Source organism: Leiobunum rupestre, chromosome 3, assembly GCF_980474605.1.
Source record: "Leiobunum rupestre chromosome 3, qqLeiRupe1.1.hap1, whole genome shotgun sequence".
Classification (NCBI taxonomy): domain Eukaryota; kingdom Metazoa; phylum Arthropoda; class Arachnida; order Opiliones; family Sclerosomatidae; genus Leiobunum; species Leiobunum rupestre.
In genome coordinates this window covers 75,260,427-75,286,985 of record NC_143386.1, presented here as the reverse complement: position 1 = coordinate 75,286,985, position 26,559 = coordinate 75,260,427, and the positions used below count along the sequence as shown (strand labels likewise).

The 26,559-nt window shown below is 40.1% G+C and overlaps 2 protein-coding genes across 2 annotated transcripts; both read left to right on the top strand.

Annotated features, from left to right (window-relative positions):
- Positions 1–23,302: 23,302 nt before the first annotated feature.
- On the top strand, positions 23,303–24,437 carry LOC149954612 (uncharacterized). Its single transcript, XM_090169985.1, has 3 exons — positions 23,303–23,384; positions 23,463–23,654; positions 23,698–24,437. Exons 1-3 carry the CDS (start codon positions 23,303–23,305, stop codon positions 24,435–24,437), a joined length of 1,014 nt encoding a protein of 337 aa, XP_090026111.1.
- Positions 24,438–24,692: 255 nt separating this feature from the next.
- Positions 24,693–25,133, top strand: LOC149954611 (uncharacterized). Its single transcript, XM_090169984.1, has one exon. It carries the CDS (start codon positions 24,693–24,695, stop codon positions 25,131–25,133), a length of 441 nt encoding a protein of 146 aa, XP_090026110.1.
- Positions 25,134–26,559: the final 1,426 nt, after the last annotated feature.

Below are 26,559 nucleotides of genomic sequence, written 5' to 3'. Positions count from 1 at the left end.
TCGCACCGACGAATCGATCGAAGTTTTATTTATTAATATTCTAAAATACCAAATAATGAATTTAAGAAAACCAAGTATTTTATTATGGGCTTGTAAACAGAAATCTGTTTAAAGTGGTGGTTGTTAAATGTCTCGGCTCTTTTGGCCGCGGTAAGAATATGGGTCTGTAACAACGTTAACCTGACGATGTAATATGTTTTCCAGCTCTAATTATTGCGTGTTTAGTGCATTATACAATATTTCCAACGTTTCTCCTAAATAAATCATGATTTCATCCAGATTATGTTGTTGAGTGAAAGCCAACAAAAATGGTCCAATGATAAAACAGTGTGATTGTAGTCTTCTGTGGTTCATTTCTACCGCATTTAAATCATCGTTATGACGGTATCTTAGGAAGGATTGATACCAGCCTTGAAGACTTACAACATAGTCCGTAACGTCTATTCGACGTTAATTTCCTGCCATTTTAACGCAAGAAATGTACTAAAATAAAACTAAATTAACCTATTTTTGAAAAACAGTATTGTAAGCCGTTAAAATTCATATTGCATTTGACTTAACCAAACAATAGCGCTTCTACATCTTGTAAAACGTATAAAGATTATATGGCGACTAATGACACACGCAAAAGTTTTCGTCTCTGTTTCGTTTCGTTTTGCATCCTTCCTTTCTCGACTCCCCTTTCATTCGCTCCTCCCAAGGTTTCGTTAAAGGGGGCACTAAGGTAGACCACGACGCGCAGTGGGACAAAAACGTAAAAAAGTAGGCATTTAACCAAAATTGTTTTTGTCGATGTTTAGAATATTTGGTTTTTGCATATTAGAGAGAAAGAACAAAAAATGCTTCACTTATCTCACCCCTCGTAAAATTTGTTAAGCTCGATCGGTCCTGGGCACCCAGATAATCCCTTGGGTAATCTCCGGCGTATTTTTGACGTTCGGCAAACGTAATTTTCCGTAAAAAGTTTCAAAATTTTATGTTTTGGAAGCATTAGCTTTATAAACAGTACATGTTTACATTCCTTAGTTGAAGTTAAACAATTTGTATATAATTAATTAGTTATTTTACTATTTTAAATTAATTCATGCTATTTAGAATTTGTTGTTGTTTCTCAAAATATAACGGCTATTCAATAATCATGACGTCACCCAGATAATATTCATTGAAAATCAACGGTGTTGTATGTGGGATCACGGCAACAAATTAAATGTTATGACACCCAGATGGTATCCTGATGATTTTTAATTGATCTTATCTGAGTGGCGCCATGATTTTAAAACGTTTTTCGACCGAAAACCCCGTTCCCCGCCCCCATTTTCTATCGCTGTTTTGATATACTATCCTCCTTACCAATTTTTAAATTTGAAACTTAAACGCTGTTACGATAGTTACTGTCGCCATCAAACTAATAGTGTCCTTTACCAAAACTTTCGATGACGCAATCACTATGTCATAGATTATCATTCACAGATATCGTTCAGTATTGCGGGACTTAGGCTATAAGTAATATCGTGAGCTACAGAAATTTCATACAAACCGAAGGTAAAGCTACGGAAGATAAAAGCTTTTTGTTAGGATTTATTTTTTTGTTTTTGTTATAGGCCTAATTATTTAATTCCAATTCTTTAAAGTTGCCTTGTCCTTCGATTATTCAATCTTAGTTAAAAACGTTAGTCCAATTTATCATTCTTGATTTGGGGCATTTTAAGGGGGGGGGGAAATATTGCGAGAGAGCGCTACATGAAACATTTTAGCGCTTTCTCTCAAAAACTGCAAAAGTTGCAACGCTCAAGGGCGAAAATTTGATGGGAATGCCAAATAGTTTTGAAAATTTTAAAAAATCAAATAGTAAAAATTTATGTTTTTGAGTGCTGCGCCCATGTTTGAGATTCATTTATTCAAAGACATTAAATATTACAAAGGGAGAGTCCATAAATCACGTGAGGCGTTTAGGGAAAGGAGGTGGTCGAGCTGAATCTCACCCAATCTCACGTGGAGGATAGGGGGGGTTTCGGCAAATATCACGTAATTTTTTCCCCGCAAGAAACTGTGTAAAATTGCGATAAACTGGGTTAAATTAAGTAAAACATGTTTCTCCACTAAAATATGGCTAAATCCTACACAATAACACCTTTTCGCATCGTTTTCTGCGCCGGGGGGTGAAATAGACGCTACTACGATAAAAATACGCATTTTGAAAAATCTCACGTGATATTAGGGGGGGGGGGAGGGATGGGGTCGAAAAATTTCCAAAATTCTCCCACGTAATTAATGGACGCTCCAAAAAAAAAAGACTTTAGAAGCCGTAGAGAAATTCCCATAGGTAGGTGCAGGGCGGAAAAGTTTTCAGCACCGATGCGCCATTGTCTTGCCCCGTTGAATCGTGAGCGCTATTCGTTGAGTCATTCATCCCGATGAACTTGCCCCCCCCCCCCTGGATACGACGACCAATGGAATGGTCCAAGACCAAACTACCGCGGCCGAAAGAGCCGAGACATTTAACAACCACCACTTTAAACAGATTTCTGTTTACAAGCCCATAATAAAATACTTGGTTTTCTTAAGTTCATTATTTGGTATTTTAGAATATTAATAAAAAAACTTCGATCGATTCGTCGGTGCGAATAGTAAACCAGAAATTTAACGTCATAATTTAGTCGAATCAAATAGTAGAAATTATCTTGCACGGTCCTACTTCTAGGTTGTTTGACGTCGACTTTTCACTTTACACATCGTCAGCCTAATATACTTTGCACAGTTAGACTTCAGTAATTATAATAAGTTAATAGGATATATTTTATTGATTTTGTTTACTTACTATGATATTTTTAAGGGGGCACAGAGACTAGTGCCGTCTCGCGAAATTAAACGAATGCTATGCTCCCCTTATATTCGCCTAGTACTTGCAAAATGGTTGCAAAATCGTTTTACTCTTACAGAATTCCTTTCAAAAGTGGGGAATTTAATTTTTGATTTCTTTCAAAAGTCATCTCAGGTAGATTCTCATTCTTGAAATTTAATTTCACGACCAAGTATGAATATAGCATGGCCAATTAAAGGCACAAAATTAAATAATTATAGCTACTATACTCGTTTTTTGGAAAACCAAAACGTTAGATTGCCTAAAGCTAACCTTACATTGATACGTAGAAGTGTAGTTTATTTAGGACCAAAATGGTTTAATAGTTTGGATATTAATTTAAAAACTGAAAAAATTTCTAAAATTTTTAAAAACTACTTGAAAAAATATGTAAAAGATAATTTTTAATTTGTTTATCTAATCTGATAAATGCCATTTAATTCGTTATCCATCTCGATAACGCAATCAATTGTATAAAAAATAATTATTGCTCTCACTAAACACAAGCACAGCTTAGGTTGTGCACAAATTTGTAAATGTATTTAAAAAAATACCTTTATTTCTTGGCACAATAAAAAAAAAAATAATAATAATAATGAGTATAGCAAGACCAAGTATGAATATAACAAGACCAAGTATAGATATAGTAAGAGGTAAAGTATGAATATAACAAGACCAAGTATAGATATAGTAAGAGGTAAAGTATGAATATAGCAAGACCAAGTTTGCATATAACAAGACCAAGTATGATTATAACAAGACCAAGTATAGATATAGTAAGAAGTAAAGTATGAATATAGCAAGACCAAGTTTGCATATAACAAGACCAAGTATGATTATAACAAGACCAAGAATGAATATAACAAGACCAAGTATAGATATAGTAAGAGGTAAAGTATGAATATAGCAAGACCAAGTTTGCATATAACAAGACCAAGTATGATTATAACAAGACCAAGTATGATTATAACAAGACCAAGTATGATTATAACAAGACCAAGAATGAAAATAACAAGACCAAGTATAGATATAGTAAGAGGTAAAGTATGAATATAGCAAGACCACGTTTGCATATAGTAAGAGGTAAAGTATGAATATAGCAAGACCAAGTTTGCATATAACAAGACCAAGAATGAATATAACAAGACCAAGTATAGATATAGTAAAAGGTAAAGTATGAATATAGCAAGACCAAGTTTGCATATAACAAGACCAAGAATGAATATAACAAGACCAAGTATAGATATAGTAAAAGGTAAAGTATGAATATAGCAAGACCAAGTTTGCATATAACAAGACCAAGTATGATCATAACAAGACCAAGAATGAAAATAACAAGACCAAGTATAGATATAGTAAGAGGTAAAGAATGAATATAGTAAGACCACGTTTGCATATAACAAGAGGTAAAGTATGAATATTGCAAGTGGTAGACGAATTTTGTCCGGTTTGGCGGGCCATACAAAAACCGATAGCACGCGAAAAAACCAGAAACTGAACCGCGCTCGTAGAAATCAAGAACGGCTCCAAGAAGAAAACTAAGACTGTCTTCTAAAAATTCCTCTAAGTGGCTATTTTAGCAACAGGTCGAAAAAACCATAAATATATTCTTTCTTAAACTCAATAAGACGGACAGTTGGTAATATATCCACAACACCATAAGTGGTATTACTCTAAGTATCCAAGACGCGCTGTTCTCTGGGACGTGTTCTCCCACTTTTCGTGACGTCAGCAGCACGTGAGGTGGTTCAGGCGGCCGTTGCGAGCGCGAAAAATCCTCGAGTGAATCGAAGAGAGAAATATTTGAATTTTATTTCTGCTAGTGGCGCCCACTAGTGTGCCAAACGGGAATTAACGGAGCGGAGGGTTAGGCCGTTTCTCTTGTATAGGAGATTTTGGGGGAAAGAATATTCAAAACTTACCCCCTCTCCGCGAATCGAGCCGAGCCTCGGGAATCGAGAGGAAACTCGAGAGACATTCGTTTTTTACTTCCCCTTCTGTTTTATAGTAACCGAGCACTAAAGCGTAAGCCTACCGCGGCAATGGTTAGAATTCATTTTAGTAGCAGGTATAGATAGTACTATTTTAGAGAGAGAGAGTTTGGCACACGGACTGGCAATGCGCCCATAGAACCCGTTCGAAGTAGGGTACTTAGAGTAATACCACTTAGGACAACACGTAAAAATATTCTACTTGCGATGTAACTATTTCTCCCACACCTGAACGCTGATTATTTGGTCCGTAACTACGTCGCTGAAATAGTCTTTAAACAATCGTCTAATCAATTCCATACCGAAACCAAGGAGGATAGAAACGTAGAAAGGGAGACGAAGGAGGCATGAACGCGCCAGTATCCTTGTAAAAAGTTAAGCGCCAAAAATTCGGAAAAATGGCTTCAGCACGTAGCGCAGCGTTAGGTTGGTAAAATTTAAACTAGAAAAGGTTGCCTCGAAATGGGGGTTTTGGCTTACGCGTCGTCTGATTTTAGGTCTGTTACTCAGTCTTCTACTGTAGTACATGACGTCACTGTTTCGGAAAATGCTAGTCTTCTCAAAGTTACAGGTGACGTCACCTGGTTCGGACAATATGCATTTTTTCGTACATGAGACCCCCTTGGCGTAGCGGCCGCCATCTTGCCGCCATTTACACGTCTTACGAGGAGGCTGGCACGTTCATTCCACCTACTTCATCTCCCTTCCTATCCTCGTTAACCGGAACTAGTTTAGATGGCAGGGTGGGACATAAGGATTTTTTTGAAAGTGGACATGGGGTTAGGCTTAGAATAAATAAACTGGACCTTGACCAACGGCGTCTGGATCGAGAAACGGTTTGAAAGAATTATTAGATTGCCTCAAAAATTCGTCTTTTGCTGATTCTCAATAGGATCTCATCTCAGTGACGTAACGATTTTCGTTAGCAACGAAGTAGCCAGCCTTAGCCCTTAGCATAGACGAAGAACGGGTAAACCCTGGACACGCGACGTACGCCTCTCTCCGCGAAAAAATGTTAGTGCCGTTAGAGCCGCTGCTTGTTTGTTTGCTGGTGCGCTCGCGCTCCCCCCCTCCTCCTCCCTTATCAATTTCCGTTTTCGAATCCCGCGGAGATCCCACATGCTTAAGCTAAGGCTTAGCAATTGGACTTGAATAAACGATGAATTCAAACGATAACGATGAATTTATTGATGAAATGTTTAATGGTGAGTACTATTAACTCTTCCTAACTGCCTCAATATTATATGTACATTTTTGTACTTTAGACTGTGATGGCTTTAGGCATTGTAAAAATGTTAGGTGACAAAAGCCTACTATAGAAAATCATGCGATTATAAAAATAAGTACTTTCTAAAATCAACACAGGATAAATTTAAAAACATACTTAAAATTATAAATCCATGATGTTTTATTTATTTAGGGAAAACACTTGGTAAATGGTCGATAATGTCTAATAATCTATTTACAAATAACACACTAAATGCAAGACTGATTTAAACTCGCAGGATAAGGCTAACAAAACACCTCACCTCGATAATGATCCCGAGACCGGAAATTAGAGAGAAACAACAGTTCGCGCTTGCGCAGTAGCCGTTATTTTGATGACGGCCACTAGAGGCGCCAGCGTCGCGCACAGTGGCGTCACCAGGATTTCAAAACTGGTGGCGCTTAAGCCATAAGCACTGGTCTGGGGCGTTCTGGCGAGTGATATGGGGGAAGGGGGAGCTCCAAAAAAGGTTTGTAAAGTTGAATCTTTGAGGCCGACTTAAGATGCCCATTTTTAAGTTCGAAGAAACTTTTCAACTTGGGAATTTTAGGAGGCGCTTTTCGGAAATTTTAGGTGGCGCTTCAGAAATTTTACAGGTGTCTCAAGCGCCGCCTGAAACACCCTAGCGACGCCACAGGTCGCGCACCAGCAAATTCCGAACAATTTTCAAAATCTCTTTCTCTACTGTGGAAGGCGTACGTCGCGTGTCCAGGATTTACCCGTTCTTCGTCTATGCCCTTAGCAACCACAGCGCATCGAAGCAACCTTTTATTACTAAAATTTACTAACCTTGGACCAGTAAAGCCTTCTGCTACATTAGAATATCGTGTTTTAACTTTTAGAAGTTTTCAATAGGGTGAATTAAAAATGAAGTGTACAAACTTATAGCTTAGTATTTTATAAATTACTAACAAAAAAATAAAACACCTCGAATTAACTAACCCCCCTCCGATTTTATTAATCAACTAGTCCGAGCAATTTTTAAACTGGTCATTTGCCCACTGCCACCACCTTTTTCCCACGGTGCTAGGTGGCGCAGCGACGCTGTAGTTATAGCGTCTGCTAAGGGGGTAACACTGCTTATCAGTTGTCTGTTAAGCCTATGCTTAAGCATTATTCTAGTGATTGGTATGAAATATTTATTTTATATTTCGGTCAGTAGACGGCTACAATTCGTAGAATTTACTCTACGCACGGGGAGGCAGGAAAAAAAACATTGTAGAAATTTAAGAATAGAGAGAGGCACTTTGTAAATCTCTCGGCCAGCCGTTAGCTAACTAAATTAAAAATAAGATGTAATCGACCAAAGTCGACCGACTACGGCTGTATAAACTTTATTGAGGTTATTAACAAACTTTTTGAGAAATTTGGGTTAAATTGATTAAAATTTAGAGGTAGCTCAATGAGCTTGAAAATTCCATTAGAAGAAATAATGATTTTTCATTCATATACATATTTTGCACGAAAGCTATGGGTTAAGGTTACTTTATCTTAAACTGAGAAATTCCAAGTAGTATAATAAATCACTAAATTATCTAGTTTCAAACTGCCTTGTGTAATTTAGTATTATGTCTCTTTCTCCTAGATCACTACATAATTAAAGCCAGTCTATTGGACCCATTATCATACGTAAAAAAGCAGTTTGATATAAGTGATATATTAAATTGCTTGAAATGTATCAGTTTTAGAGAAAGAAGCTTCAACTTTCTCGCAAAATATTTATAAGAATGAAAAATCATTATTTCTTCTAATGCTAAAATATAAGGAATTTTCAAGCTCATTGAGCTACCTCTAAATTTTGCTCAATTTAAACCAAATTTATCAAGAAGTTTGCCTATATACATTGAAACTAATTTAGACTTCAATATTCCGGAAATAAATAAAATAAGGAACACCTGGGGCTATATAAGAATAAAAATAATGTCCATCTCTTTTCACCAAAAAAAGTTAATAGATAGGGTTATAATATTTCTATGAAATGATTATCACACTGATCACACAATTGAGGACAGCATATGTCTATGCCTATTGACTATGGGATTTCTAGCTGAATTATTTTTATTATTCGTTTTAAGTATTTTCAACACAGTTTTTTCCAATTAGTGTAGAAACGAAATTTACTTTTCAACAAAAAATTAGAATCAGTAGAAATATTGTAACCACTGTTGAAATTTTTGAAATCCAAATCAGAGTTGAAAAGTTTCTATATAGATTTCAACCCAAACGTTTAACCTAATTTTTTTTTAATAAAATAACCCAAAGAAACACCTTATTTTTATAGAAAAACCTGTACCGTTTTTATGCGTATAAAAATGATTTTATCCTAAAGCAGGCTCCCTTACACGGTACAAAATAAAATAAATAAGCCGAGCCATTCATTATTTGTGTTACCCGCTATGATGGGCAACAACGTGGCTCAACGAATCCCCTCTCCACCTTCGCCTTGGGTTTTTCCCCGAACCGAAAGAGTTGGCGATCACGCGGTCATCCTCGGTACGCCAGCGAGGAGGCAAAAAGAAAAAGAGGTCAGGACCAGTAGAATTTTGGATCCAGCGCTGAAAGTCGAGCAATGTTCTCGATCCCTCGATAAAACGTTTATGAGCGAGTGAACAACGTAATCAAGTGAAATGTGGTATACGGAAGGAGTAGAACAAGATCCCCAGAGCCGAGCTTACGACTGCGCCTTTTCGCCATGGAGCAAGAAATCATAACTGGATTCCGGTTTCGTCAAATCGATGAGTATTAAACCCTATGGTACCGGTCCAGGCTTGGGGACGCTGGCGTACGGCACTATGATGATAGGCCTCCGGTGGTATGGCTCCTGTTGCTAGGTACACCGGGCTATAAATTCTAACACACTATCTTAGGGACCTTTACGCCACTTTTCCTTTTAAAAACTATTGCGTTAGGAACGCAGTTTCAATGAAATTGTTGTTATAACATACCGTTTGAATAAAGCGAACTTTCTCCGAAATCAGAGTTAGGTAAGTCTTAAATCGGGCCTAATTAGTTTTAAATGATAGAGCAAAGTGTCCAAATAAGCATTTTTCTAAGGTTTTGTGCCTTACGAGGTGACAGAGACCACAGTTCTTCGAGTAAATAGGGTTATGCATTTGAAAATTTTCATATATTATTGATATTAATATAAAATAACTACATGGTAAGTGAACCCTTTATGTTTTGACTACTTCACCTTTGATAGTTTATAGGAAAAACTTTTTGTCAGAAAATTCCAAGTTTGAGGCTGGGCTTGGGCCGAGTTCCTATGGTATGGAAAATCGTGAGCTTTATATTGTAGCGGTCGCAACAATATTATGTTTTACGATTTACTGTTATCTTTGTTACCTTGTTTTTTATCAATTGTATATAAACGTTTTGACTGTTCGATTAAATTCAGATTCTTGTAAACTTTTAAACTGCCTGCCCCTGTTTGCCTACACATGCTTTATTGGTGACTTGGACGTAATGACCGACGAATCAACTACCCAGCGTCCGGCGCATACTGCCGATCTGATCGAAGTTTAATCGTTTTCTCTTGCTTCACGAATCCCTTCCTTCTGGCGTGAGAATCCGAGGCTATGGTTCGCTCAGTTCGAGGCCGTCGTAGCTCCTCAGCGTCAGGGTGAAGAGTACAAGTTTAACCTCGTCGTGGCAAATTTGGAGAGAAGGGACATTGAGGTGGTCAGCGACCTTGTACTTTCTCCTCCTACCGCTGACAGATACCAGGCTCTAAAGGCGAGATTATTGTCTGTTTATGAAGAATCAGAGGCTAAGAGGCTGCACCAACTTTTTTACGAGACGGATTTTGGGGAATTGCATCCATCCCAGATGTTACGGTGCATGCGCAGTTTGGGCCAGGACCGTATCCTTGACGAGTTGCTGCGCACGCTTTGGATCAGCCGGCTTCCAGATGCTGCTAGAGCCATCATAGCGAGCTCGCTTGACGAACGTTTGGATCGTGTGGCTACGAAGGCGGACAAGATTTGGGACCAGAGGCAGCCTAGGCTGGCGGCGGTCATGGCAGCTACAAACGGCTCTGAACGGGATATTGCACCGGCCAGTAAAGATGACCTAGCCGAGGGACTTGCGTCACTACGTTTAGAGGTTGCCACGATGAGGAGGCAAATGTCTTCGGAATCACGGGCTAGTGGTTCCCGATGGAGTTCACATCGCAGTCAACAGTCGGAGGACACAAATGGATTTTGCTTCTATCATCGTCGTTTTCGCGACAAAGCACGGAAATGCGAGTCGCCGTGTTCCTATGCTGCCTGGTCGTCAAACCGGTCACGACGTTGACTGCGGCGGAAGTCAACTTCCCGAGTCCATCAAATCGCCTTAGCCTCTTGGATCGTCGGAGTGGGTTACGTTTCCCCGTGGACACAGGAGCGAACATTTCCGTCCTTAAAGCTGCGGGACCTGGTAGGCGTGAGCTTGCCAGCTATAAACTGTTCGCCGCTAATGGGTCTGTTATCAACACATATGGCGAGAAGACTATGATTATCGATCTGGGTCTGAGGAAGCCCTTCCGTTGGACTTTCGTTGTAGCAGATGTTAGTAGCCCGACCCTCGGCGCTGACTTTTTGAGCCACTATCGTCTCCTGGTTGATCTGCATAGTAGGAGGCTGATTGATGGCAAATCACAACTGTCAGTCATTGGAGCGATTTCGGAGGCAACACAGCCCACAATATGTTCTATTGACACGGGCAACGAGTATCATAAGTTGCTGGATGACTTTCCTGATCTGGCGCGGCCAATGTCCTGTAACGAGGTTCCGAAGCATGGCGTGCAGCATTTCCTGCCTACGACGGGGGCTCCAGTCTTCGCCAGAGCTCGCCCGTTGACGCAGGATCGCTACTTTCGCATTAAGGCAGAGTTTGACCAAATGCTCGAGCTTGGAATTTGCAGACCATCAATGAGCAGTTGGGCTAGTCCACTCAGGGTAGTCACGAAGAAGAATGGAGAGCTGCGGGCATGCGGCGACTACCGGCGTTTGAACGCCATCACTACTCCCGATCGCTATCCAATTCCTCGCCTGCATGATTTCCAGTACCTTTTACATGATGCGACGATTTTTTCGAGATTTGATTTGACAAGGGCTTACCATCAGATTCCGGTTGCGTTGGAGGACATTGAGAAAACCGCCATCATTACCCCCTTCGGATTGTTCGAGTTTCCAAGGATGGCCTTCGGGTTACGTAACGCTGCCCGAACCTTTCAACGCTTCATGAATGAGGTTCTGCGAGGTCTGCCTTTTGTTTTCGTCTACCTCGATGATGTCCTCATTGCCTCGAGCGACAAAGCCCAGCATCTTGACCACCTGTGGCAGGTTTTTCAGCGTCTCAGCAGTTTTCGAGTAACTCTCAACCTGGCGAAGTGCGAATTCGGTTCTCCCGAGTTGACTTTCTTGGGGTACCGCATCACCAGCAAAGGCGTCAAGCCACCTGAAGAGCGCGTACAGGCCATTACTGAGTTTCCTCGGCCGAATACGGTACAAGAGCTACGCCGCTTTTTGGGGATGGTCAACTTCTATCGCACAAGCCTTCCGCATGCCGCTTCCGGTTAGGCTGAGTTGCATAAGTTCTTGCATAACAGTAAGAAGAACGATAAAACACCTATTCCCTGGACAGCCACCTCTATGGCGGCGTTTGAGCGCTGCAAGGCATCAATCGCTGAGGCCGTTTTATTCCACCACCTGTTTCCGGCCGTTCCCTTGTCGCTGATGACTGACGCCTCCGACACCGCCGTGGGAGCTGTCTTACAGCAGAAGATGCACGGGTCATGCCAGCCATTGGGGTTTTTCTCGAAGAAACTCACTGACGCTCAGCGCTGGTATAGCACGTATGATCGGGAGCTGTTTGCCATTTATTTGGCTATTAAGCATTTTCGTCACATGGTCGAAGGGCGGACCATGACCGTATTTACGGACCACAAGCCTCTTACCTACGCATTTCTCTCCGCTTCATCTGAAGAGTGAAACTCCTCGTCGTGTCCGTCATTTGCACTTCATTGGGCAGTTTTCGACCGACATACAGTACGTCGCTGGACCTGAGAATGTCGTAGCTGATGCGCTCTCAAGGGTTGCGGCGATTTATTATCCGTCGCCATTGAACTACGCCGACATGGAGCGTCATCAAGCGGCTGACGAGGAGTTGCCGGTCTTGCGGTTGCATACGAATCTGGAGTTTGCCACCTGCTCGATCATCCCTGGCACGGTTCCGTTGACATGCGAAACATCCACCAAGAGGCCACGCCCGTACATTCCCGTTGCCTTTCGTCGGATGACGTTCCATGCGGTGCACGATCTTAGCCATCCGGGAATCCGAGCTACACGGCGTATGATTCAGCAACGTTTTTTTGGCCATCCATGAACAAGGACGTCGGGCTTTGGGCCAGGTCTTGCGTGCCTTGCCAGCGTGCTAAAGTGCACTGCCATACTAGCGTGCCTGTGGGCCGCCTTGAGGACTCTGGCCGTTTCGCTCATCTCCACCTGGACATTGTATGACCGCTGCCTGAATCACAAGGGATGCGTTATCTTGTCACGGCTGTCGATCGACTTACCCGCTGGCCAGAGGCTTTCCCGGTGGCTGACATCACGGCTGAAACTATAGCTCGAGTCGTTTTCAACGGGTGGATCTCCCGGTTCGGCGCGCCCGTACGCATTACCACCGATCAAGGCTGTCAATTCGAGAGTGCCCTCTTCCAAGGGTTGCTGCAGAGGATGGGAGCTCAGGGCATTCACACAACGGCTTATCATCCGCAGGCATGGTATGGTCGAACGGTGGCAACGGTCGTTAAAGGCTGCGCTCATGGCTCAATGTGCAGGGCCTTCCTGGTCTCCAACGCTGCCTACCGTCTTGCTGGGATTACGTGCCGCCTTGAAGGACGACTCTGGTATCAGCGCCGCCAATCTGGTTTACGGCACGACTCTACGCTTACCGGGCGATTTCTTTGCCGAGTCCTGTGACGGTCGTACAGACGCTGCATTCCTCGCCGATCTTCAAACACATTTGCGGAGTTTAGCGCCGGTTCCGGTGCGCCAGTCTTCGAGTCGTACCACCTTCGTGCATCCTGAGCTCTCGCGATGCTCCCACATCTTCTTGCGCACTGACGCTGCTCGTCGAGCCCTTACTTCGCCATATGAGGGGCCCTTCCCAGTCCTTCTTCGGAGTGCGAAGACATGTACCATCCAGTTGCCTCACCGCACTTCCGTCGTCTCCATTGATCGTCTCAAGCCCGCCTTTCTCATCGCCGACGACGGAGCAGTCACTCAATCCTCTCCTGCGTCTGTTGCGCCTCCCGGTGTCGTCACACGGCGTGCTCACTCTTGGGGGGGGGGGGGGGGCTGTAGCGGTCGCAACAATATTATGTTTTACGATTTGCTGTTATCTTTGCTACCTTGTTTTTTATCAATTGTATATAAACGTTTTGACTGTTCGATTAAATTCAGATTCTTGTAAACTTTTAAACTGCCTGCACTTGTTTGCCTACACTTGCTTCAATATTAATTATGGAGATACACATCTAAGAAAGTATTGTTATTTTTGGTGTCTTCGAAATAAAGTTTAACATTTGATTTACAATTTACGATGCATTTTATTAAGGTAGGATACATTAAAAGACGTTTTATTAAAATCCAGAAAACACATGTTTTTGTTAGTTTAATTGGACTGTTAAACAAGTTTTAGGTGGAATATACCATTTCCATTCAACCGTATAATATTTAATAAAAATAAACATCTACCAATCTATTTGCCGTTCAGAGATGCTTTTAAGACTTGGACTATTTTTGGAGTAAAACTGAGAGTACCAATGGCGGTGTTTTACAATGTATTTATCTTCCTTTGTCAGTTTCCCTTTTAGAGTGTACCTCTTTTTATTCCAAATGATCATATCCCTCTGAAACTGAAAAAAAGTTTTTTTTTAAATTCAGCAGCACTATAAGCAAGCGAGGGGCAGATAAGTCTCTTCAACGGCGTCCTTCCAATTAGGATTAAAATAGAATCGTGAATCAATCATTTTTCATCTTTCTATAGCAAAAGCTACAGATTTTATCGTTATGGCTTTCATTGAAAAGAGGGTGGCCTGATAATCAAGAGAGGGATCTTCCGCTCGTAAAAGAGCAATATATTTTATTGATTGAAACTTAAGCATCTATTGAAAGAGCGTATTGAGACGGTAAAATTCGAAATTAATTCTGTTTTTTTCTTGCCGACATTAATCGCCACAAACTTTTCCCTCATACCAGTGAATTCCCAGTTTAAATTCACGCTCCGACAAAGTTTTATTTAAATCGGTTAACGAATAAACTATTCTGTATGTAATACGATTTTATTCACTTGACACCCAAATATTTTGGATAATTCTCATTGACTTTCGTACCTATATTTGGCCAAATAATTCTTTTATAAAAAGCCAGATTGCAGTAAATAAAATTTTCCAACTTAACATTGGGTCGTTAAATATTTTACCGAAAATTTCAATAAATCCGCTTTCATACCAATGGCCAAAAAAATATACGCTAGATACCTTCATGGCTTTCCAAAAATATTTCGGCAGGAGTGAAAACCACAGAATAGTTTTAAAATTTATGAACTCCCAAAAAAAATCCGAGCTTATGAAAAATGCTTATAAATTAAAAGGTTCTAAAATATTTATTTATCGCAACCTATTTGTCCGTGAAGACAGTGCCGGATTTTGTTAAAAAAATTTTGAAAAGAAAAAGGTAAAAGCTAAGCAAAATTCAAATCAAATTTTACAGTGGAATATAATGGCAATTTATATAAATAATTGGAAACCAAACATTATTTTCGTTTTTCATAGAAGTAACTCGTAGTAATTCATTTAAGAAAATGAACGTTGTTTACTCAAATGAAAAAAATGCGAATTGCAATCAGTAAAAACTAATTTATAAGCTAAATAATATCAAAATATTTCATACAAATACAACAGTCTTTATTATTATCTATGGGCCTCACAGTGCAAATTTCGGCTCTTTCTTAACCCACTGTTAATTTTTTTTAAATTAATTAGGAAATAGCAATGTCAAAAAAGTATAGGCGGTCCTGTGGCAAATCTTGGTTTCAGTAGAAAAGTATACCTAAGAACGTGTTTCTATTTATTAATAAAGATGTTTGTATCCAGGAAACACTGGATGTGTCCGACCACTACCCTGTTCATTAGCTTTGAATCTTTCCCCATGAGTAATAAGCCTTTTGAAATCGGAGAAATTCAGTGTAAGGTTTTTTTTTCAATTTTCAAAATAGACAGGTCAGAAAAAGTTGGGATAATTTATACAAGATGAGCGACGCAAATTAAACTTACGAGAAAATATTGGTTAATAACTATAACAAAACCTAAAAAATCAATAAAACGAAATAAAGTTTATATACAATTTCAAAAAAACGACCAATGCCGAAAAAACATTTTTTTAAAAACAATTCCGAAGCAAAGAGTCCTTAAGATAAATGGAAAGTATTTAACCAAGCAACTGCAGAAATCAAAAGCCTAGTGAGCCCATCACTACTCCGCCCACGATTTTAACAAATATTTTACTTCCAGTATTGTCTGGAAAATTCAAATTGCCCAATTGACTGACATAACATAAATGATTCAACTTTCGCTCTTTTCGATACAACTGCTTCGGAAATTAAGAAAACTTTAAAATCGCTGCCTTCTAAATCAGCTCCTGGATTGGATATTTATGCTAATCCTATTTAATTTTTTTCCAATTAAATTCAGTTACCTATGGTTTATAATAAAAACGAAGACAGACTACTTTAGTTACACAGTAAAAACTTTTTAATATACAAATTACAATTTTAATACGCTTTACAGAGCGCACGATTAATTTCGCCGTCTAATACAGAGGCATCTTCAGAAGGAACCGGAACCGAACCGAAAAATAGTAGGAACCAAACTGAACCGAAATTATATGCACTCATTTTCGTACCTTGACCGAGCAGAATGTCGAGAACAAAAGGAAAACTAGCTCGCGCAGGCGGCGAAGCTATTTTTGCTTATTTCCACCTTTTTGAAAGTAACATAGAACACGCGGCGAAATAAAACCCAATAGTTTAGACAAAACGAAATTAGGTGATTTCTAAATACAACGGTTTTTCCTTCCAATTTAGATAATAGTCCCTGTCACTGTTGTCAGTGGTTTATTAATTCTTTTTCGCGGCTTTTTTAAAAGTAATAGAATTCAAAAATTATTCGGTTCTTTCGATTCGATCTGGTTCTGTTATCCTTCGGTTCCGGCTCGGTTCTAGATGGAACCGGACCCGAACCGAAGTGGCTTCGGTTCCCATTTCTTGGAACCGGAATCGAACGGGTAATTTCGGTTCCGGTTCCTTCGGTTCTAAACGGCAACCCTACTAATACTAAGCTATCTCATATTACGATTTATAATAAAAAGTGCTTAGAAGTCCCATAATTATTACAAATGAACTAAATCGTTATAAATCTAAAGATTAATACATGTTATTAAGAAATCGCAACAAAGTAAATGACAAAAATTGGTGTGTTTTTAATAATAAAAGGACAAAGTCTAAAGTACCTCGCAGACTTTCAAAAGAGCCAAACAACGAAATTGAAATATACCCCACTGACCTAATGCGTTCGCAGGAGATAACGATAGATAAGGCCTACACAAGAAGCGTTAGGTCTCATTAAATTCAGCTTAGGAAAGAACGTTCAGTGTGCTATTGTAAGTATATTTTTTTCCGCCTAGGCTTATTAGTCTGGCTTTACGCAAATCAAACTGTTGTAGTTTCTTCTCAACAGTGTCTTTAACACTCGTATTTCGCTCTTGTACGCTTTCCAAAATAAGAAGCACTATGCCAGCATCTATCGGGGTAAATACTTTGAATTGACATTCACCTCGAACAAGTTGCTTATTTACAATGTCTGACCATTTTTAACGGTCGTTTAAAATCCTAAATTTAAAACTAAATCATCAATCTATTTATGTAGTGTCGATTATTGATTTGATCGCTTCACTGTTATAAAAACAAATGAAAAATAAATGGAAACAATTGGGTTCAAGGCCGAATACCGAACTTCACATTACTGTCTATTTCGTTGTTTTGGGACGGGTTTCTGTTGGTTTTAAACTCAGAAACAAAGCGTTTTAAGACTCATGATTATAGTACATTTTGGGCTCATTAGGACCCAAAGAAATTTTTGACATTCTTGTACGTAACATACTGTATAATAATCAATACGAATAAGTCAATAATAAATTTTTGTTAACTGTCATTGTTTTCTTTTTTAAGTTATGATTTTATAATATGTTTTTGTTAAAATGAGGCCTTAATAACGCAAAATATCTCCACTCAAGTTAAATTTGTACGACGGAAATAAATGGAGTAAAATAAATAGACGAGTAAAGAAATTGTTTAAGATGTGAACACTGAACCTCCACTTCGCCAGAACATTTTGTAAAAGGGCACAATTAGGATAAGTTTTGCGGAGACTCCTGTAATAGCCAATCAGGTTCTCCCTTCCTACCAACAATTCCCTCGGAAGTTCGTAAAAAATATTTTAAGAGGAAAGTGGTTTTCTTTACTCGTCTATTATAAATGATTTAAACATTTACGAAACGACGATTGTAGTAGAATAACAGTGACTTTCTATAAAGTGCTATGTAAGTTATTAGCAAAAGTCTTATAAGACTTCATACCAAAAGTCTCGCACTAGGGCCGAGACGAGAACCGTGTTACGGTCAACGGTTCTTCTTACGTCGCGTGGGAAAGTATCACCGCATGATTTCTGTAAAGCGGTAGCTAACATCACGTGACTTGCTCGTCATTTCACCGAATGTTTATAGAAAGTGTGGCTATGCGCTACAAAATTCATTCTTTCAGATATCGTGTTTAATCAGTATAATATTAAAATATATGTAATAAAACAATTAGGAAATAAAAATAAGATAAATAAGGTTATTGGTTACAAAAGCAAACCACATAATGGAATTTTAGTTGGAAAATTAAATGTTTAAAAATATTCTAGCGATTGGCCTAAAATATCGTCTGCTAGTTTGTTTGTTTGGGTTTCAGGTGATGTTTGTTTCTTGAAACTTTACATTGAGGGTTTGTGTTTGTTGAATATTTTATAGTAGCACAAGGGTCTTGTACCCAATTGTTTTATTATCATAACTAGAACGTCTCAAAACCCGGAGCCGGCATTCTCGACAAAGACTTGAGCGGAGCGTGGCGCTACGATAATCGTGAATTACGGAGTTGTCGAAGAGTTGTATAACTTTAGTAATGTCGTATTTATGTTAATTGAACATTAATACCGAAAGAAAACTACACATATTTTTTAAGCTACAAACAGTTTATTAGTACAAATAGTACAATTACAACATTAGTAATTTAAGTCTTTCTAGTTCTTTTTTTTTGCCGGAAAAACAAGCAGTTTATAAGTCCAATCTTTTTTATAATTTATAATAAGTCCACTCTTTATTTTTCGCTCCCCCCTCTCTTTTCTTGTCCCCCCCTCTCTCGCGGCGAAGGTCTCCCTCTCCTAAATAATATTTTATTAGTCCAATCTTTTTTATAATTTATAATAAGTCCACTCTTTATTTTTCGCTCCCCCTTCTCTTTTCTTGTCCCCCCTCTCTCGCGGCGAAGTTCTCCCTCGCCTAAATAATATTTTATTAGTCCAATCTTTTTTATAATTTATAATAAGTCCACTCTTTATTTTTCGCTCCCCCCTCTCTTTTCTTGTCCCCCCCTCTCTCGCGGCGAAGGTCTCCCTCTCCAAATAATATTTTATTAGTCCAATCTTTTTTATAATTTATAATAAGTCCACTCTTTATTTTTCGCTCCCCCCTCTCTTTTCTTGTCCCCCCTCTCTCGCGGCGAAGGTCTCCCTCGCCTAAATAATATTTTATTAGTCCAATCTTTTTTATAACTTATAATTAGTCCACTTTATTTTTCGCTAAAATTATATCCTGAACGGCAGTGCCTTGTCCCCCCCTCTCTTTTCTTGTCCCCTCTTTTCCGGACATTACCGCGAATTTCCCTCTCTCTTCTCCGTCTCGTTCAGGGTCCCTTTCTCTTCTCCCCCAAGTGCGACACACACACATACCCACCCACACACACAGCCAACTTTCCCATTGATGTCACCACAGTGAGAGCTCCACTCAATAATTAAATGTGACTTAAATATAACTTGTAATTTATAATATTGCTTAATTAATAAAAACCGATTTGTAACCTAATTTTTTATATTAAGATTTCTGTAAACCGTAAAGGTAGTAAAATAAAATCTGTAAATTTGTTCCGACCCAAGAAAAGCAATTGTAAAGAAATTCCGCTGGCGCCGAGCGTTCCTGGGTTTTTCCCTGTAATCCCTTCGGACGGTCCATAAATGACCGTGGCAGCCCGACTTAGTGACGCTCGGAGCTTGCAGAATTTCTGCCCCTCAAACAAAACCCTAAGACTTTCCATCTCTTTGAGAGAGCCCCGAGAAAATTTTCTCGAGGCTTCTCACTTGCAATTTCGGCCCGGAACCCAGAAGGTCCAAACTTCCTAACCTCTCCAGAAAAGGAGATAAATGCCATTTTAAATTCAAGTCGCGGTCGCTCGATAAGAGCAAGTTGTTGAACTTTATAATTGTATTGAAAGTATTAAATTTTGTTTAAATGTTAATTACCTCGTCGTCTCCACTTAATACCTAAAACCAGGAATTTAATCATTTACCCATGAATATGGATCAGCTATAGTGCTGTAGGCATCCTCGTCAAAACGAGGTTGGTCTATAAACTTCGCGCCATTCGCGGCTCCGCCCTTTCTGGTACGCGTCGTCTGCTATTCGAATTCCGAAAATAAAATCGTAACCTCCGATTGGTTTATTTAAAACTTTGAATGACGTAAATCGAAAGTTAGTCCAACCTCCTTTTGACGATGAAGGTACCATAGCTATAGCCTACGGATCCATATTCATGGGTAAATGAATAAATTCATTTAATAGTTGTTTAAAGCATGACTGATACTTCATGGTATTCTTGATTTTATTAAAAACAGTTAAAATGTACATGTTTCCGAAGCTTTCGGGTTCGAGACCCCTCGTCAAGCGGTATTTTGAAATTCATGCTAAAACTAATACTTGGAAATTTTTCAGTCGGTTTTTAAGTAAATTTAGTCTCTTCCAACCAAAAGTATTTTTCATAATTTTGGTGCCTTAACCCGGGATACACAACAAACGCAAGGATCCTATAATTAAAATTAAACGGTAAACCGGACTACGTGAACTAGTGGTGCAAATTGGAATATTCTAAGTTTAATCGGACTGTTAAAGTGAACGTGAACAATGGCAGACTCGGACGCGCAGAGAGAAGCACCTTTCCAGAAATTTAAAAAGATTCGTAAAAAGGTCAGAGCCAGCACCACCAAAATCCACACTACCGGCAACCACCATTGAAGATCACGAAGACCAGATGTCCCTACTCGAATTAAGGGAAGGATCTTTAAAGGAGCTGGACGCTACTATCGCAAAACTAATGGTAGCCCAGTCGGAGGACGATCCTGAAATCGCCAAGGAAACCGGTGCTGCAGAAGACTACCACGACGAAATAACCCTGGCGAAAAACAACCTCAAACGAAAGATTGCGTCAATAGCGAATGCAAGAGGATCATCAACCATGCCATCAGGAACTGGAGCGGGAAACTCAACTGTAGTTACCGTCCGAGAGGAATCCAGGCTTCCACAAATCACCGTAAGAAAGTTCAAAGAAGACGTAAAAGAGTGGTCACAATTCTAGAGTCAAATTAACTCATTAATCGTAGACGGAAGGAAATTATCTAAGTCAACTCTTTTTTGTCACTTTTGGAAGGGGAGGCGCTTAGCGCCGTAAATGGGTTTATTGTGTCAGATACCAACTATGAGCACGCAGTAGCATTACTAAATAACATTACGATAGGACTGATCTAGTAATTCACTCTATAATGAACCAGCTGTTGAGGTTAGATCCCGTAGAAAGTTCACATGACAGTGCCTCTTTAAGGAAGCTTTACGATGCTTGCGAAACCAATATTCGAAGTTTAAATGGTTTAGATATAGAGATAAAGGTTAATTCATCTACCTTATGCCCAGCTATTGTTTGGTGTTTACCGGACGATATTAGATTAAAGTTTAGTATGCAGAGAAGTAATAATGAGGCTTGGGATGTGGACAAATTGTTAATATTTCTAAAGATTGAAGTTGAAGGTCGAGAAACTAGCGCTATGCTTAAAACGTCAAAAATTGAAAAGCGCACGGCAAAATTTGAAAAGCCAAAATTCGCGCCCAAATTCGAATATCGCGAAAAATCAAGATCTAGCTATTCAACTCTTTCAAGCTACTTAAACACTCCAAGATACTTAAACCCACCAAGCACATCAGCTCTAAACGTCAACGTCGCCCCATGACCCCGAATCTTTAGCATTTTCTGCAAGGTATCCCAACACCCTACTGTAGAATGGCAGAACTACACCCTAGAAGATAAGAAGAAAATGATAAGAAGCCAAGGAAGATTCTATATATGTACGAGGATAGAACACGATGCACGTGTTTGCGGCTCTAATTTTCAGATTTGCAAGCTTTGTCGCGGTCGTCACCACGCCGTTATCTGTGAAGAAAACCGATTCCGTAAGCCCACCCGAGAAGAGAAAAAACAAGTCGCCGAAGAAACCACAATAAAGAAAATAAACGTAAGCACCGTCAAGGGAAGCCAAAACATGGCTGTCCTACAAACTGCCATGACCTTAATCAGCTCGCCGGATGATACCGGAAGCTCGAAGAAAATCAGAAGCCTCTTGGATAACGGAAGTCAAGCCACCTTTATAATAGAGGAGATATCTAGAAAACTCAAACTGCCCACCATTGGAGAAAAATCCATTCAGATAGCCGAATTTATGAACGACAGCCCAAGAACCAGCACCAGACAAGTCGTTCGAGTAGCCCGGAGAAATACTAGAGAACCAGACGGAGTGATCCAGATCAACGCTATAGAGGTGCCGTTCCTATGTAACGCCCTAACCCTAGTAAATTGCAACCAAGTGCAAGAGTTAGCCCGAGAGAGAAATATGATCCTGGCAGACGAAAAATCAACTGATACGCCGAACGCCAGCAGTATAGAGCTTTTAATATGAGCGGACCAATATAACGACTTTTCCAAAGGAAGAACCAAGATGATAGATAGAAAACTAGCCGCCCCAGAAACAACTATCGGATGGGTCATCCATGGACCCGTAAACCTCAATAATGTTCCGGTAAATTCGAACCACGTAACCCTTTTAAAAAACAGCGTAACAGGAGCCGTATTGGAGGACGCCATGAGCAAGTTCTGGAATATTGAATCACTAGGAATAACAGACAAAACAGAAGCAGATCCCAACGGACAAGAAGTTCTAGAGCGATTTGAGAAAGAAACCACCTTCGAGGAGGGTAGGTACCAAGTCAAATTCCCTTGGAGTCGCCACGAAGAAGACCTACCTAGCAACCTAACCCTAGCCACCAAGAGAGCCAGAAGTCTCGTACAAATATTCAAGAGAGACCCGATCCTATAACACGACTACAAAGCCATCGTTAAACACCAGCTGAAGCAAGGAAGGTGCAAATATGACCTTATGAAAATGGAAGAAAAACTCTTCGGAATTGAGAGAAAAATGGGGAAGTGAAATGCAGCCGTCCAATGAAACAATGAAGATAAATGTTAAGTCAGACACCGAAAAAATCTGAGGATTACAATAGAGCCCTTAATTAGACAAGTTCTCATTCGATCTCTCAAACATAGAAATAGCAATTCAAGAAGTCAAACCGAACAAACGGCACATCCTCAGCGCCGTAGCACAAATCTACGATCCCATCGGGATGTTAGCTCCTTACGTAATACGTGGTAAGATGCTATTCCAGAAGCTATGGAAGGAGAAACTCACGTGGGATGAAAACCTACCCCAAATCATCAAAGAAGAGTTTGATCAATGGCGGGAAGAAATGCCAACAGTTAGCAAAATCAAGTTAAACAGATGTTACTACCCCGAAGAAAAGGTAATCAAACAAGAACTTCATACCTTTTGCGACGCAAGCAGCAAAGCCTACGCTACATCACCGGATCCGGCAAACTAGGAGTTTCATTCGAAACTTGTAAGGCTAGAGTAGCGCCACTCAAGGACCTCCTACTACCCTGACTAGAGTTAATGGCTTGCCTCTTGGGAGCTCATCTCATCAGGAATGTCATATCAGCTTTTAAGGTCGAAGCCATGGATGAGTATTTGTGGAGTGACTCGATGGTGGCGCTCTACTAGGTAAAAGGAAACTCTAAAATCTGGAAGCCATTTGTCCAAAACCGTGTGAAAGAAATCGTAGAGCTAACCAAACCCAAAGACTGGAATCACTGTCCCGGTCAAGAAAATCCGGCCGACATCCCTAGTCGAGAAGCGAAAGCAGCAGATTTAGCGGAAAACAGACTTTGGTGGGATGGACCCCGCAGGTTGAAGGAAGGCCCAAGGCACTGGCCATCTGAAAAAATAGAAGTTAAGTGCTCGAAGGGTACAAACCGAAGCCAGAAAACCTGCTCTTGCCATTCTAACAGAAACCGAAGACTTTGGGAGGGGAATGTCCAATGTAATGGACCTGAAAGCCTATAGCTCGATTAACAAAGTTATGCGAATCACAGCCTACATCCACCGTTTTATCAATGCCCTAAAGAAAATCACCAAAGAAAATGAACTCATCACAGCAACGGAAATGGCAGAAGCAGAAATCGTGAGGATCACAAGCGTTCAGAAACTTGATTACGCAAAAGAAATCAAAGCCTTGTCAGAAGGAGCAACCGTTCCAAGAGAATCCGAAACAACCAAACTAAGACCAATAATAAACCAAAATGGACTGTTAGCCGTAGGGGGACGCTTGCACCGATCCAGACTCACAGAGGATGAAAAGCACCCAATCATCTTGCACAAAAAGCAACACTTGACCTTTCTATTAATGACACGCAGTCATTGGGAAGTCCTGCATTCGGGGGTACAAGCTACGCTAACCCAAGCTCGAGGCAAATATTGCGTCATCACAGGAAGAGAGATTGCAAAATTCGTGACGAGAAATTGCATGGTTTGCAGAAGAGAACAAGCGAAGCCAGGAGAAGCACCCATGGCGTCTTTACCCGCCACCCGAGTGGATTACACGCCACCATTTGAGACGGTCGGCATAGATTTGGCCGGGCCTCTTTACGTAAAAATTGGACAAGAGATCATCAAAGCCGACATATGCTTATTTACTTGCGCTACAACCAGTGCAATCCATCTAGAATTATTTCCTTACCAGACCACATAGGAATTCCTCGTGGCCTTCAGACGATTAGTAGCTCGCCGAGGAGTACCTCATTTCGTTGACTCCGATAACGCCAAAACGTTTATCCGAGGAAGTGAAGACCTAAAGCAAATTTGGAAAGCCATCAAAGACGACACCACGAGATAATTTATAGCTTACCATGCCGCATGGTGGGGTGGTTTTTGGGAAAGGCTCGTAAAGTCAGGGAAAACCATCTTAAGAAAAATTCTTGGACGCGTCACCTTATCGTACCAAGAGATGGAAACGGTGCTAGCCGAAACAGAGGCTATCATCAATTCACGCCCAATGGCATTCGTCTTCAGCGACGCCCATGATCCTACACCACTTACACCTTCGCAATATATAATCAGACAAAGACTCACTTGCATGCCACCACAGCGACCAAAGGAAAGCCACATACCATCCTCCCAAAAACAATTGTCAAGAAACTTAAAGATACGTGTAGCTTTAGTAGAGCGCCTATGGAAGAGATGGAAAGAAGAATACCCGATGGAACTACGTAATGCACACCAAGTCCTTCTGAAGAAATCCCACAGAGAGATGGCAGTAGGAGATGTTGTGATAATCCACGAAGAGAAGGTCTCAAAGCAAATGTGGAAACTAGCCATTAAAAGTGAGGTTAAGAAAAGCAGCGATGGAAGCGTGAGATCGTATTTAGTCCGCACCCCAAACGGTTGAAACGGGAATATTATCCGACGTCCCACATCCCTCCTATACCCCCTGTAGCATTTTAGAGTCGGGCCGACGTCGGCTAGTGTCTTAAAACAGAAAGGTCGGCCTACTGTCGGGCCACCCCACTCTGAAAGGTCGAAATGTCCTAGTAGAAAAGTAGTCGGCCGACCGTCGATCGACAAGAAAATTCGACTCACTTCCGATGTATGTCCTACTCAGAAAGGACTATGGACCGACTCAGAAATGACTATGGACTGACTCAGAAATGACTATGGACCGACTCAGAAAGGACTATGGGCCGACTCAGAAAGGACTATGGGCCGACTCAGAAATGACTATGGACCGACTCAGAAATGACTATGGACCGACTCAGAAAGGACTATGGGCCGACTCAGAAAGGACTATGGGCCGACTCAGAAAGGACTATGGGCCGACTCAGAAAGGACTATGGGCCGACTCAGAAAGGACTATGGGCTGACTCAGAAAGGACTATGGGCTGACTCAGAGAGGACTATGGGCCGACTCAGAAAGGAGTATGGGCCGACTCAGAAATGACTATGAGCCGACTTCAAATAGGCATATTTCCGACTCGGAAACGACGTTGTGCCGACGTCAAATTAAATCGCACTTCGGAACTCCCACTTAATACCAATTTGATGCCTTAACAGTAATTTAGCTGAGATTGAATCGATAATAATTTTCAATAAAAATGAGCTATTTATATTAATAGAACTAATCCAAACAATATACAAGTCTGAAAATCTTTTGGCGAAGTACATAGAATTAATAAAGTAGTGATATAGAAAAGAAACATTTTAATTAAGCTTCTAGATTTTAATACGTAAAAACAATTACAATTCAAATACTTTTAACAAATATCATTATCTTTTGATGTTGTAGTCTAATTATATTTTATTTATAAAACACATGACCTTGTAATTGCCAAGGCCTAACAGCTCATGCAAAACATTGTTCACAAAGCTATAATTAATTGATATAGATATTATTTATATTGATATATTATTGAAAAACTTACTTTTTTAGTTTAGATTTAATGTATTTCTCAAGATTCCAATGATTTTCCATTAATTTTGAATAGAAAATTAAGCGCACAAGTCAACAATTACACCTCCCATCTCAAGCGAGTTCGCCAATAAAATTCTATAATGCTGCTAGTCCGGAGATGGCGCTGCGAAAGTATTAACTGGCGCGTGCTTTTGAATTTTTTAAACTATGAAGCGTTTGTGATCGTATCAATAGGCCTATTTATTAATACATTTTAAATTTTTTAATCTATTTAGAGTATAATTAATCAATATAAATAAAAATCAGGAATTAATATTTTGAAATAATATCGTAAATCGCAAACCCCTGTAACACATGAAGTCGGTTTAGAGCAAAGACTATATACGCTTCGCTTACTAGACAGGCG